At 39.1% G+C, this 14122-nt stretch overlaps 1 protein-coding gene across 1 annotated transcript in view; it reads right to left on the bottom strand.

Moving 5' to 3' along the window:
* The window catches only part of SUCLG2 (succinate-CoA ligase GDP-forming subunit beta), a 263732-nt gene that overhangs the window by 109893 nt on the left and 139717 nt on the right, over positions 1–14122 (bottom strand). The window contains exons 5-7 of the mRNA XM_021695237.1: positions 12214–12366; positions 10552–10641; positions 3080–3176 (exon numbers count right to left, since the gene is read on the bottom strand). Of these exons, the coding sequence (XP_021550912.1) occupies positions 3080–3176; positions 10552–10641; positions 12214–12366 (340 nt within the window). The remainder of the gene's footprint in view (positions 1–3079; positions 3177–10551; positions 10642–12213; positions 12367–14122) is intronic.

The raw sequence follows: 14122 nt of genomic DNA, 5'->3' as shown, positions 1-14122 counted from the left end.
TTAACTTCTTTTCATGTGTCTGTTGGCCATCTGTATGCCTTCTTTGGAAAAATGTCTGTTTATGTCTTCTGCCCATTTTTAATTGGTCTTATGCTGTATACATACCTCATATATTTTGGATATTAACCCCTCACCAGATATATCATTTACAAATATCTTCTCCCATTCAATAGGCTGTCTTTTTGTTTTGTTGATGGCTTCCCTTCCTGTGTAAAAGCTTTTTATTTTGATGTACTCCCAATAGTTTATTTTGGCTTTTGTTTCCCTTGCCTCAAGAGACATATCTAGAAAAATGTTGCTACAGCCAATGTCAGAGAAATTACTGCATGGGCTCTCTTCTAGGATTTTTATAATTTCAGGTATCACATTTAGATTTTTAATCCATTTCAAGATTATTTTGGTGTATGGTGTAAGAATGTGGTCCAGTTTCATTCATTTGCATGAAGTGGTCTGGTTTTCCCAACACCATTTGTTGAAGAAACTGTCTTTTCCCATTGCATATTTTTGCCTCCTTTGTCATAAATTAATTGACTGTATAATCATGGGTTTATTTCTGTTCCATTGATCTGTGTGTCTATTTTTGTGCCAGTACCATACTGTTTTGTTCACTATAGCTTTGTGCTATATCTTGAAATCTGGGGTTGTGATACCTCCAGTTTTGCTCTTTTTCAAGATTGCTTTGGCTATTCAAGGTCTTTTGTGGTTCCATACAAATTTTAGGATAATTGTTATAGTTCTGTGAAAAATGCTGTTGGTATTTTAATAGGGATTGCATTAAATCTGTAGATTGCTTTGGGTATATGGACATTTTAACAATATCTGTTGTCCCAGTTCGTGAGCATGGAATGAATATCTTTCCATTTGTTTGTGTCATCTTCAACTACTTTCAACAATGTCTTATAGTTTTTTTTTTTGAGTACAGGACCTTTCACCTTGTTGGTTAAATTCATTCCTAGGTATTTTACTATTTTTGGTGCAATTATAAATGAGATTATTTTCTTGATTTCTCTTTCTGCCATTTCATTATTAGTGTATAGAAATGCAATGGATTTCTATGTATTGAATTCATGTCCTGCAACTTTACTGAATTCCTTTATCAGTTCTAGTAGTTTTTTGGTGGAGTTGTTTTTGGGTTTTCTATATATAGTGCCATGTCATCTGCAAATAGTGAAAGTTTTACTTTTTCCTTTCCAATTTGGATTTTATTTATTTATTTATTTATTTATTTATTTTTTATGTATGTATGTATGTATGTATGTATGTATGTATGTATGTATGTATGTCTGATTGCTGTGGCTAGGACTTCCAGTACTATGTTGAATAAAACTGGTGAGAGTTGACATCCTTGTCTTGTTCCTGATCTTAGAGGTAAAGCTCTCAACCTTTCACCATTGAGTATGCTATTAGCTATGAGTTTTCAGAGATGACCTGCATTGTGTTGAGATATGTTCCCTCTAAACCTAGTTTGTTGAGGGTTTTATCATGAATGCGTGTTGTACTTTGTCAAATACTTTTTCTGCATCTCTTGAAATGATCATATGGTTTTTATCCTTTCTCTTGTTGATGTAATGTATCATATTAATTGATTTGTAAATAATGAACCACACTTGCATCCCAGGAATAAATCCCACTTGATCACGGTGAATGATTTTTTTAATGTATTGTTGAATTTGGTTTTCTAGTATTTTACTGAGGATTTTTACATCTATGTTCATCAGAGATATTGCCCTATAATTTGCTTTTTTTGTGGTGTCTTCATCTGGTTTTTGTATCAAGGTAATGTAAGCTTCATAGAATAAATTTGGAAGATTTTCTTCTCTTTCTATCTTTTGGAATAGTTTGAGGAAAAAAGGCATTAACTCTTGTTTAAAGGTTTGGTAGAATTCACCTGTGAAGCTATCTGGTGCTAGACTTTTGTTTGCTGGGTGTTTTTCCTGGACTACCTGAGAAGAGGACCTATATCTTATGAATGTCAGGGACTGGTCTATTTTGTGGCTGATAATGGATGTTTACACAAACACCAGTCACTTCACTATACAAGACAGTTATCATTTTTACCACTCTTTTGGATTAAAAAACAAAACAAAAACCAAAAACCAAAAACCAAACTCTAAGGCTTAGCCCAGGTCTGTGGCCAAAACATGGCAGGTCCAGAATTTGAATCCGGTCCCCTTTGTACAACACTATACTGTGTCCACCTTGGTCTACAACTTGGTTGTATTTGCACATAGCAGATCACCTAATTTATGCAATGGCAAATCCCTATTTACTGACTGCCCACAACATGGTAGACAGCATACAAGACACTGGGGGTGAAATGTGCTAAAAAGACAAGGTTCGTGGAACTTACATTCCTGTATCCCTGTCCTATCCACCTGAAATCCCACCTTCTACCTCCAAACACACATACATTCACAAGCTTTTATTATCGAATTAATAGGAACTTACAGAATACCAGCTGCATGTAAGACACAGTGCAGTGGGGTGGGTACTGAGATAGAAAACAGTTCTTGATACTTTACAAGTACCTGATGGATAGAAAAATCTTCTCTACAAAAATGCCTCCTTCTCCCACCTGAATCAGAAGCTGGTAACTAAGTATGGTGAAAGAGTTGGATGACAGGGCACTAGGGCTTTGCCGTGACAATATAAATCCAGCAGGGGGGCACAAAGTGCATTTGTACACATTTATGCAAACTAAATATCTTCAAGCATTTCCAGCTCCATAAAAGCAGGTGCATTCATTATACTCTAATGCAGAGGCTCCTGTTCCTACCCAAGATTTTACCTCAGTATAAGCAAGAAAGGCCCTGGAAAAACAAGGGGGTGCTGGTGAATGGATGTTTCTAAATAAAACAAGAAGGAGCTTCCCCTGAGGCCTGGCATTTGGCTGCAAGCAAACTCCAGTGCTCAAGTGTTCAACTGTATCATGGGAGTATTTGAAACCCACGGCAGAAATTAAATTGCTGAATGAAATGAATGCAAAGCTGCTGCTACAGTCTTTTGTACAATTTAATTTATAGTTTGCATAAATTATTACATTCATTTGCTGTTGTTGCTGTTTTCTTTTTTTGGTTACCTTGTCCTTCTGGGGTTTCACCAAAGGGATTCACTTCCACCTGAGTAGCATCAATTTTCAGGAAGAGATTGTACAGCTTCTTAATTTGATCTGCAGCCTAAACGGGATCAAGTACAACAAAATTACACCAAAGCAGTAAAAGCACATTTATTTTGCTGGATTAATGAAACCTTAAAAGTAACAAGTTATGTCTTTACGTTCAGTTAGGTTTTCTGAAGTTCAGTTAGGTTTTCTGAAGGGAAAAAGAGAAAAGCATAATTATTTTAATTTCCACTGCTATTCATTAGAAGGAATTGCTCAACTTTCCTCCAGACACCAGGAAAGACCATTATCAGGAAAACAAAAATATTTTCAGTCTGGTCTAAAAACATTGTTAATCTTTTTGTAAATTATCATGTCTCTATTAGCTGAGCTACGCTGCAGTATGAGCCACAATCATTAATACAAACAAGCTCCATTTAAGTAAAAGGTAAACATGATTTTGAGAGTTTATAATGACCAGGTTTTCCTTATTAAACTAGAATAAAACAGTTATTACATTCATCAGTTCAAACCTATAATCTGGGAAACAACAATTACTGAGTGTCTAATGGAAACTGTGGCAAGGCAGGAAGATGAATGTCCTACACAGTAGAGTTAGGGAACAACACAGTTCAAACTAAACAGTTTGTCCTGAAGGCATAAACCATAAAGAGCCACAATATCCAGAGTCTCCCCGATGTTATGCCCTGACTTCATTTTTTTCCTGCTGCTTGAAATTCACTCATTCATTCATTCTTTTCAACCAACTTTTATGAATGGCCTAGTCACAGCATGCTGCCATTGTGTGAAGTGGGGCGAGGGAAAGACATCATGAATGGGGCCTTGACAGAGCCCTGGAAAGCCCACACCTAGAGGGAGCAAGGCCTGTGATGAAACTTAGCATGACTGTGCATCTGTGGCTCAACGCTGGGTATCAGTCTCATTCTTGGCTCCACCCTCTTGCCTAGCCATAATTCTCTCTTGGCAATATTTTCGCTCATTGTTCCAGCCCTGCATTTTTGCCCTCCGATCCAGTTCCAGCTTTTCCCCATCCCTACTCTGGGTATCAGGGAAGCTGACACTTGTAGATTGAGTTTCCAAGGCTTCTGGGCTGGATGGCTTCCAGCTCAGTTGAGCCAACGGGAAGCAGTGGTAGGAGACAAGAGATAGAAGAAAGGGAAAAGCTGGGATACTTCCACCCCTCTCTTTCTGCCTTGCAGAAGCATCTTTTCCTCTGGCTTTAGCAACCACCAGAGACCCACAGGGTTCTACCCTCTGTATCCCATGGTGCAGAAATACCAATGCCTCACTTCGCTCCACCAGCATGCAGGGAGCAACAATTTCCTGTTAGGCTTTAGCTCTACCTTGCCTCTCGGTCCACCCTGAAATTTCTCAACTCTTGGAGCACCATGTAACCAATTCCCTGGAACAAAGTTCCACTGTGGTGAACATGGAGAGTGCTTTCTTTGTTCCAATATTGACTGAAGAACTCCTGGAAATGAAATTCATGTTGTCTTCATTTATTTTATATTTATAAACTTTCTTAAATCCTAATTTGAAACCAGGTCACTACAGATAAACAAACATACATAATGGGTAAGACTGAATATTTTTTAATACTGATTTTTTTTCTGGCTAGATAATATATATACATGATACAAAATTCCCAAGGTATGCAAGAGTCTCCCTCTGAACCTTCCCCGGACTCCCCGGCCACACTGCTCCCGTGGCTCATCCTGCAGCAGCCACTTACTCACGGGCTGGTGATTCAATGACAGATACTCCAGGTATGTGCAAGTATGCATATTCTCCATTCATCTTTTTTAAAAAACCAAACTTGGTTCTATACCTTGTTTCTTTACTTAAATGATTTTATAAAGCCTTCACTGGCAACACAAATAGAGTGATCTTATTCTTGTAAGTGGCCACATAATACCTTACTCGAATGTATCAGAATTTATTTAGCCTGTCTCTTAAACAATAGTCATTTGGTTTCCAATCGTTTGACATTACTTAAAATGCTGCCTTACCTATCTCTGTATGTGTATCATACATGTGACTAATCATCTGTAGGATAAATTCCCTGAAGTGGAGCAAAAAAGGGGTGTGGGGATTTTAAATAATAAAAGATCATTCTATATTATTCTCAGTAGAAGCTATCACTAGTTCCCCAGCCCATGTCCCAGTATCAGAAATTGTTTTTCCATGCACAACCATCAGCTATCGATCTTTGCCAGTACGCCAGGTAAGAGTGGGTATCTCATATAGATCTTTAATTGGAACTGCTCTTACTATTAAAGAATTTGAGCATTATTCTATAAGCTTAAGAGATATTTGTATTTCCTTTTCTCTGAATTTTGCCCATTTTTCTGTTGCGATTTGTGTCTTCTTTCTCACTGAGTTATAAGAAGCGTTTTTACATGTCGGAAGTTAGCTCTTCATCTCATATAAATTGCAAATATTTTTCTCCTTTAACATTTGCCTTTCACCCATGTGTCTGTTACTTCTGCCACATGGAATCTGGTAATAATGTCACTCTTTTCTTTCACGGTTTCTAGCTTTGGGTCAGACGTTAAGAAGGCTGGTCCCACTCTGAGAGTGTTAAAACAATTCTCCAATTTTTTCAAATACTCTAAGATTTCTCTTATATCATGTTTATTATTTTTTTTTTATCCAAATGGATTTTATTTGAGCTATGGTGCAAAGCTGGTAAGTCACTCACTGCCAAACAGATTTGTATTTTTAGGGGTTTTCTAGGTCATCTGTGGGAGCTTGCAATGTAAGCTGCATGAAAGAGGCATGGTGTCTGTCCTGGGCACTGTGGCATCCACTGGACCTATATAGCCTCTGCACAGAGTCAACACTCAATAAATACTGGTTCAATTAATGATTAATTTCATAATAAGGAGAAACCACATAATGGAAAAAATTTCTGGGCACATGCATATATAAGATCTTATACTAGCTACTTTAAAACTTTCTTCTTTTTTAAAATACATGTACAATAAAATGCACGATCTCAATCATTTTTTTAAGTGTACAGTTTGGCAGTCTCCAGTATATTCACAGTGTCATGCAACCAACTTCCAGAACGTTTTCATCCTGCAAAGCCGAAACTCCACACCCTTTAAATAACAACTCTCCATTCTCCCCTCCCCTCATCTGACAACTGCCATTCTTCTTTCTGTCATTGTGAATCCGATGAGTTTAAGTGCCTCATACAAATGGAATCACACACCTATTTATCTTTTTTGACTGGCTAATTTCACTTAGCACAATGCTCTCAAGGCTCATCTATGCCTTCTCAGAACCTCCCTCTTTTTCAAGGCTGACCAACCTTCCACTGCATGTATATACCACACTTTATTTATCCATTCATTTGTCAGTGGATACCTGGGTCGCTTCAAAACTTCTTAAGCCTCTATCAACCTAGCTTAGCTTGAGGCCTGAATTTTCTAAACATTAATGCCATTTTAATTATACACTAACATAGCATTTGGCTTGTATTCACCCTTTATTACTGTACAAAGACAGACTATAAACCCTTTTTTGAGCAGGATTGAAGCATGATTAGATTTGTGTTGTAAGATCTCTATGGGAAATGTGTTATAAAATCTGTGCTGTAAGATCTAAAAGGGAGAACCAGCCCAGCTTGGAGACAGAACGTGCCTTATTCCAGAGGCCATCCAGTAAATGGCTATAAAGGTTAGGCAGGGAAAATGTGTCAGTTGAGCAGGTGTAATAATAGAAAATGGCAGGCCCTGGGGCAAGCTGAGGTTAGCTCCCCAGCTTTCTAAACATGTTCAAATTTAAAAAATAAATTAAACACAAGTCAAAGAAAACATTCTGCTGTTTACCTTACAGCCAGCCAGCTTCCTACTGCCACCTACTTCCTCAGTTCAAAACCACACTACACAGAAAATTTGTTTTCTCTTCTTTTGCCACCAATTAATGTTATTTTAAGGTTGTTTGTTAAGCAATTTAAAAAAATTAAGATGCTAAAATCAAATATCCTTTGAGCCATATGCACAAAACCCTGACAAATTTACAAGTACCTTCAAAAATGTTTTAGCATGTTAAAAATTTTAGAAATATTTTCATTTTATTCCAGGAACTAATATCATCAACATTCACATACGGTTTTTAAAGCCAGCCAGAGGGACAAACCATTCTCAGAGACATTAGCGATCATTTATTAACTGCACCCATCAAATCTTTTCATTAGCTTAAATACTAAATAAAGATGCATGTTGGCAATTCATGGTGCCCATGTTTTCAGAAATAGTATAGAGGACAACTAAGACACACTTGAGAAATCTGTGAATTTTTAGTCATTTTCAGCTTTCCTGTGGCTTTAGTCTTTTCAACCAATTCTTGCTGAAATGAATTTTGTCGGGAACACACACTTGGTAGTTTTTGTGCAAGGTGATACTTATTTTTTTGTTAAGTCTAATGTGAACACCTCACATTCAGAGACAAAAGCCATGAGTTACAGGAAAGATATTAATAACTTTACAAGATAATCATGTTATAAGTTGTTCATCCATAAGAGCTCTGCCTCCAGATGCCTAAACCATGTTCTAGATGAGAATTAAGTGACTTTCAAGGTCACACTGAATCTGAGGGGCCCTGAAGATACCACTTCTTGATCAAAGGATCACTGACTGATGTTCATTTAAATGTTTTCTCTTCTGGAGAGCCTCCTGTGTTTACTGGACCCTGGCTTTCTGGAATGTGTCGTTGACCCCTGTGGCTTGAGGAAACATCCTAAAGGAGGTTCCCAAATCTACCACTCCAGCACACATACAGTCTCCTTCCTACTGTGCAAATATAATCAGGTGTCCCTAGGCGAACAAATTCCAACCCACCTACAACAGATCACCCTCGCTCTCCTTCACACTCCCTCTCCCTGGAATCACCATCAGCCGCTGACCACTGTTCTGTGAGCCCCTGGAGAACACTGGCTATTTCTCATCATCTCTGTTTCCCAGGGTCCAGCAGAGTCAGCAGCACCCAGGCAAGCGCTCACTCCAACTCTGCTAAGCAAATGAAGATTTAAAGCCTATCATTTAGTGGGTGACAGAGAAACAAGAAAAAAAAAAAAGTTAAAAAACGTCTTTCCTCGATACGTTCAGTTAAAAATATAATGACGTTATAGCTACTAAGGACCCCTGAGAACTTGCATGTTCATCTTCCTTCCACCGGTAATTCATTTAAAACCTAGAGTGTTTGGGCTACTGAGAAAACATGATTCAATCATTTAAGAGCTATGACTTTTCAAGTTCTCTTATAATAGGGAAGGGGGAGGAAACTATCTTCTGGTGTACATAATACTATTAGTGTCTTCTCTAGAACTCTCTGTTATGTTCACCTCCTGAGCTGTCAAGCCATGGTGTAGGCAGATTCGCCCACTCCAGATTTCTTCCACTGCCCTTACAGCTACCTATCACCAACTCCCTAGGAATCTGTTCAAGGTGGACATCCGGGATGTTCCGCTGCACTTATTCATGCGTATGACAAATGTTTCTAGGGCACCTAATACATCTGCCAAGCACTTTGCTGCCAACGCAGCAGTGAGCAAGGCTGACAAAGTCCCTTCCACGGTTTAGATTAGGATCTGCAAAGGTGAATGCAAATAAGTAAGAGAAACAGAGATGTGCAGAGGCATATGGAGGAGATGAATGGGGTTATGGAGCACATTCTGGAGGTGACTGCAGGACAGTGTGGCTAGAACACGGTGACCATATGAAAGAGTGGTCTCAGTGACCACCACCCCTACAAAAGATGCCCCACAATAAATGTCAAATGGACGGCTAAGCTAGTTAGTGACCTCACTCTCAGGGGGTGAATCCAACCCCGCAACCCTTACTCAAGAATCTACCAGCAGGTCACTAATTTGGCATCTCTTTGACAGTCTCGGAATGACAATTAGTTCCTCTACCTGTCCACCGAGTCTTGGCTCTCTCTCCTACTAAGGTTTAGTTCTAGATGTTCCTGCCCCTTCTACCATCTTGAACCTTCTGCTTTCCAAGGGAGCCTTTCCTCCAAGGTTCAAATAAGTGCTGTCCTCTCTTAATGTAAACACACGTTTGTTAAAGTCTTACCCTGCTTTACCCTTCTATGACTTGCCTTAATGCCACCCTTAAATTTCTAGAGACAGAATCAATCAAAAGTAAAAGCAGAAAGAAAAGAGTGTGAAATCTGTTCTTTTAGAGGAATGTTGCCCAAATAAATTAAAGGAAATGCTCTATAACCATCTAGAGTCCAAGGGGAACACATACACACTCACACACACACATATACACACTCACACACACACTCACATGTACATACACACTCACTTACACACACACACACACACACTCTCTCTCTCATATATACATACACATAGGACCTAGGGTTATTAAGGTGGTTTCTCTTAGTCGTGGAGGAGTTAAAAACAGCCAGTAAGTTCGGAGCACCTGGGTGGCTCAGTTGGTTAAGCAGCTGCCTTCAGCTCAGGTCATGATCCCAGGGTCCTGGAATCGAGCCCCGCATCGGGCTTCCTGCTCAGCGGAGAGCCTGCTTCTCCCTCTCCCTCTGCCTGCCACTCTGCCTACTTGTGCGATCTCTCTGTCAAATAGATAAATAAAAGATATCTTTAAAAAAAAAAAAAAACAGCCAGTAAGTTCTTCTGATTTAACTGTGAGACAAAGAAGCTTGCTTACGTAAACATACAATCAGTCTCTGTGGGCTGGACCAAGGGCAATGCAGGACTGTGATGTTCAAGACAGATTCTCTCCCTCAACAGCTCAGAGGACAATTTTTCTGTCTCTGAAGCTAAGGGGTATAATTACTAAATTGGCATAATTTAAGCTGTTTTCAGTGAAATATCACTTTCAGGCCATTAATATTCATCTCAAATCCCATTAGCTATGAAAGAATAGCAATTAGTTAAGTAATGTGTATTATTAATAACAATAACAGCTGACCTTTCTGGAGTACTGAATAAGCACTTCCCCACATCAGCGTACTCAATCCTGACAATATGCCCCGTTTCACAGATGATGACACTGATGTTCAGATGGGCAGAATCACACATGCTGGGAGGCAGTGCTCGATTCAAACTCAGGTCTGCCCGACTCTACAGCCCGTGCCTCTAAGCACTCGAGGGGCTGGCACTGCGGCACTACAGAAGAAAATAAAGAGACTAACGTATGTAGCAAAATGCACGTTTGCATGCAACACTCACACGTGGCCACATGCCTACATATATAGAAACACACCTCATCAACATCCTGTTCTGGAATACAAGGGAAATAGTGTTCTTCATCATAAACAACTGGGGGCAAAACTGTTAAACGGTAAATAATCCCGTGTCCTGGAAATCACAAATATTAGAGGAAAGTAAGCAAGGTAACAAATGTTTTCTGAAACAAGTCATTCACAGTGGTCTCCGCATGCTCAGGTACCTGGTTTTTCAAAGGCCCAAGGAAGCCGAGATTTTCTGCCATCCGCTGAGCTTGGCTGTCCTTTATCCCTTCCATAATGTCGATTTGCTCCTAGTAAAAATGAATCAAATAAGAAAAATTCAGACAGGCAAATGAAAAGACTCACAACCTTGAAAGAAAATGCTTAGTATTTATTTGCAAATGAGTAAAGTGTGGCGCCTTTCCAAAGATCTCTGAGCAGGGCTACTGTAGCTGCCTATAGGGTATGTTTTAATTAGCAGACCATCTAAAAAGCAGCCTTTCCAAAAACTATATAATTCTTCAGGGTGGCATGCTGACAAGACTATCGGATGCCAGTTTTCACTTTTAATTACTATACAAATGGCACGGACGAATATTTAGTCAGTTAATTTTTATGACATCTTTTGGAAGGCTTCCAAAGTAAGGTTCTCCTGCCTAATATTGCTGTTAAGTTTAGAGCCTGTCATACGTAGGTTAAATATTACCATATGATTTAAACAGTCTATTGATGATGATAATTATTAATAATACCTTAGCTCTACAAAGCACCATTCTCTCCAAGATACTGGGTGCTGTTCATATACATTATTTCATGTATTCTCTTCACAATTGGAGTGACTTGTTTAAATCACATTAATTTTGAAAATGGCTAGGCATTATTGGTAAGACAGCACGTAAAATCTCAATTTAACTTCCAAGGTAGTTAACCTAAATATATGATATCGGTGAAAACATTCTAAAACTAATCACCAAAGTATCAGTACCTGATCTAAACAAAGAGGTTCAAGAAATAAAATTCTCACTTTTTGAAGGGAAACAAAATCACTTTGTAAAAGAAATAATAAATCCTTCTGCTAAAATTTTATTTTTCTTTTTATCCTGGTAAAAATTTCTAATGTGATTTTTGATACTAAGACCCCAGAATTAAAAAAAACAAAACAAAACAAAACAGAACTACAGTTCTAAAGACCGTAGACTTTTCTTCTTACAACTGAGGTAGGTTGAGAAGCACTTTATACACATCACCTCATTCTTCCTCTCAATTGTATGGTGGAAATTACCCCCACTTCCACTTTAGTGATTCACAAAATGAGGCTTAGAAACGCTGAGACACTTGCTAGCTAGTTAGGATTTGACTTCAGCCAGATCTGTGGCTAGAAACTAAGGGCAAGATTTAAAGGACTGAAACAAACTGATAGAATCTGGACCTTTGAAGGACTCTCTCTTATATCAGCGGTACTGGGAGACATGGAGGCAGTCTCCAGCTCACATTTGGTCTCATAGGAGAGAATTTCTGGATCCTACATACTATGAAGTGGGGTAGAGTTAACCCAGAGGAAATAGAAAACTCACAGTCCTCACCACACTGGTTAATTCTTGGGGCAGGGTGGATGGAAGAAATGAGGAAGGAAGAAAAAGCAGGAAGGATGAATAAAGGAAGGGAGGAAAAGAGCAAAGAAAAAGACCTTGGATAGGGAATACCTTCATTCTAGCCAACTTCAATTGAGTGCTTGCTCAGTTAAGAAAAAGGACTCAAGTGTCTTCGTGCCATAAATCCCAGAAGTGAATGTACTACTACCAGCCTCAGACTGCACATTAAATCTTTAACAGCTTGTGCAACAGTAATCAATGAACACAACATAGCCAGGAATCTAAACATACCTTAAAAATAAGTTCTGGATTCGAAGCTGCCACCTCTTCAATGTCAACGCCCCCCTGAGGGCTGCCCACCAGTACGGGGCCATTGCAGGACCGGTCCATCAGAATGGCCAGGTAGGTTTCTCTGGAAATGTCCAAGGCTTCAGCAACCATCACCTATCACATTAGTGAGAAAGTCAGATTAATTCAGCATTGAGCTGAGTTCCACCTGGAAATCTATATAAACTTGCTACACCAATCAAACAGCTTCATTTAAAGGCTCTTTAAACCCAGTGAGCTAGCTTCCAGAGATTTGAGAGTTCTGCTCTCATGGTACAGAATGCCCATTTTCACCTCCTTAATTGATCCTGCTAACTTGCTCAAGTGACAGGTATTTGGTTTGCCTCAAGGAACCTTCCTACTTTAATCTTCTTTTTTTCTTCCTTGAGAAACCCTGACACTTAAGAAAAACTCCAGGAAAGCATTTGTTATTTTAATTTGAGACCTTAACCGTACATACATCTTGCTACACTGATTTTTCTCAGATTGCTCTGGTGGAAAACCAAGTTTGTTGCCAAAGAAAGGATTCTTTCTACAGCATGTCTGATGCTTCCTATGTTTGTATACCTCTATCTTGTGGACCACTGTATTTTTAGTTTAATTTCTACTTTCTTTTAAATTACACATATACTATTTGCTTGTCCAAAAATAATGCAAAAGGCACCAAAAGTATATAAATGAGACAGTGAGACAGCAGCCCCCTGCTGCACATACACAATCCTTGGGCCTCAGGAGTGAGGGTGATCAGGAGCCCATAGGGAACCTATGTGATCATCAGAAAGAGTAGCACCGGGAGCCTGGGTGGCTCAGTTGGTTAAGCGACTGCCTTCAGCTCAGGTCATGATCCTGGAGTCCCGGGATCGAGTCGCGCATCGGGCTCCCTGCTCGGCAGGGAGTCTGCTTCTCCCTCTCCCACTCCCTGTTTGTGTTCCCTCTCTCACTGTGTCTTTCTCTGTCAAATAAATAAATAAAATCTTTAAAAAAAAAAAGAAAGTAGCACCTTCCTCCGGGAGGATGCAATCGTGCGCATGCCAGGACCATGCCTGGGCAAAAGACAAGTGGGATGGAAGGATTTCACTTTGTTTCTTATCGTCTTAGCCAGCTGTCCTTTTGCTCAGCACAGCCTCAGCAACTGTGTGTGCAAGCCTACCAGGAGAAACCACTATTGACTATCTCTTTCCTATGCATCTACAAGCATTATAGTAGTGGAGACTTCCTGCAGATGAAAGCGTATTATACATACTTGAATGCCTCTCCTTCTTCTTGTTCTTAATCTTAATACTACAACTTGGAGATCTTTCCAAGGTCCTCTGTCTTCTTTGTGACTAGATGGCACTTACATGTCAGTATTTATTTAATCATGTCCCTACTGACAGACATTCATGTGGACTTCAATTTTTCTAAAATGCTACTGTAGTGCTTATTTTTGTACGTATACCTTTGCTCATTTGTTTTAGTATCCCTGTAGATAAGGTACCTAGAAGTAAAATGACTAGGCTGTAGACTCTTTATTTAAAATTTGTTAAGTACTACCAAAGTACCCTAGAGAGAGGCCGTACCAACGGACACAACAAAAATGTTGTAAAAGATATCTTCGATGATTTAAAAAGAAAAGAATATTCATAACTAATAAGTACTAGAAGTAAAATAATAAAAGCACTAACATTGCTTTTCCTAAAAGTAATTCAGTAAAAGATTTCACCAAAAAAGTCACAGATTAAACAGCATTACATGTTAACTCTACAGGTACCATCAAACTACTAATTTTTAAGTCACATGAAATGTGATAAATATATGATGATTTAAAAAGCTATGAAGTAGGGGCGCCTAGGTGGCTCAGTTGGTTAAGCGACTGCCTTCGGCTCAGGTCATG

Source organism: Neomonachus schauinslandi, chromosome 1, assembly GCF_002201575.2.
Source record: "Neomonachus schauinslandi chromosome 1, ASM220157v2, whole genome shotgun sequence".
NCBI classification, from domain to species: Eukaryota; Metazoa; Chordata; class Mammalia; order Carnivora; family Phocidae; genus Neomonachus; species Neomonachus schauinslandi.
This window is presented reverse-complemented; position numbering and strand designations above follow the sequence as displayed.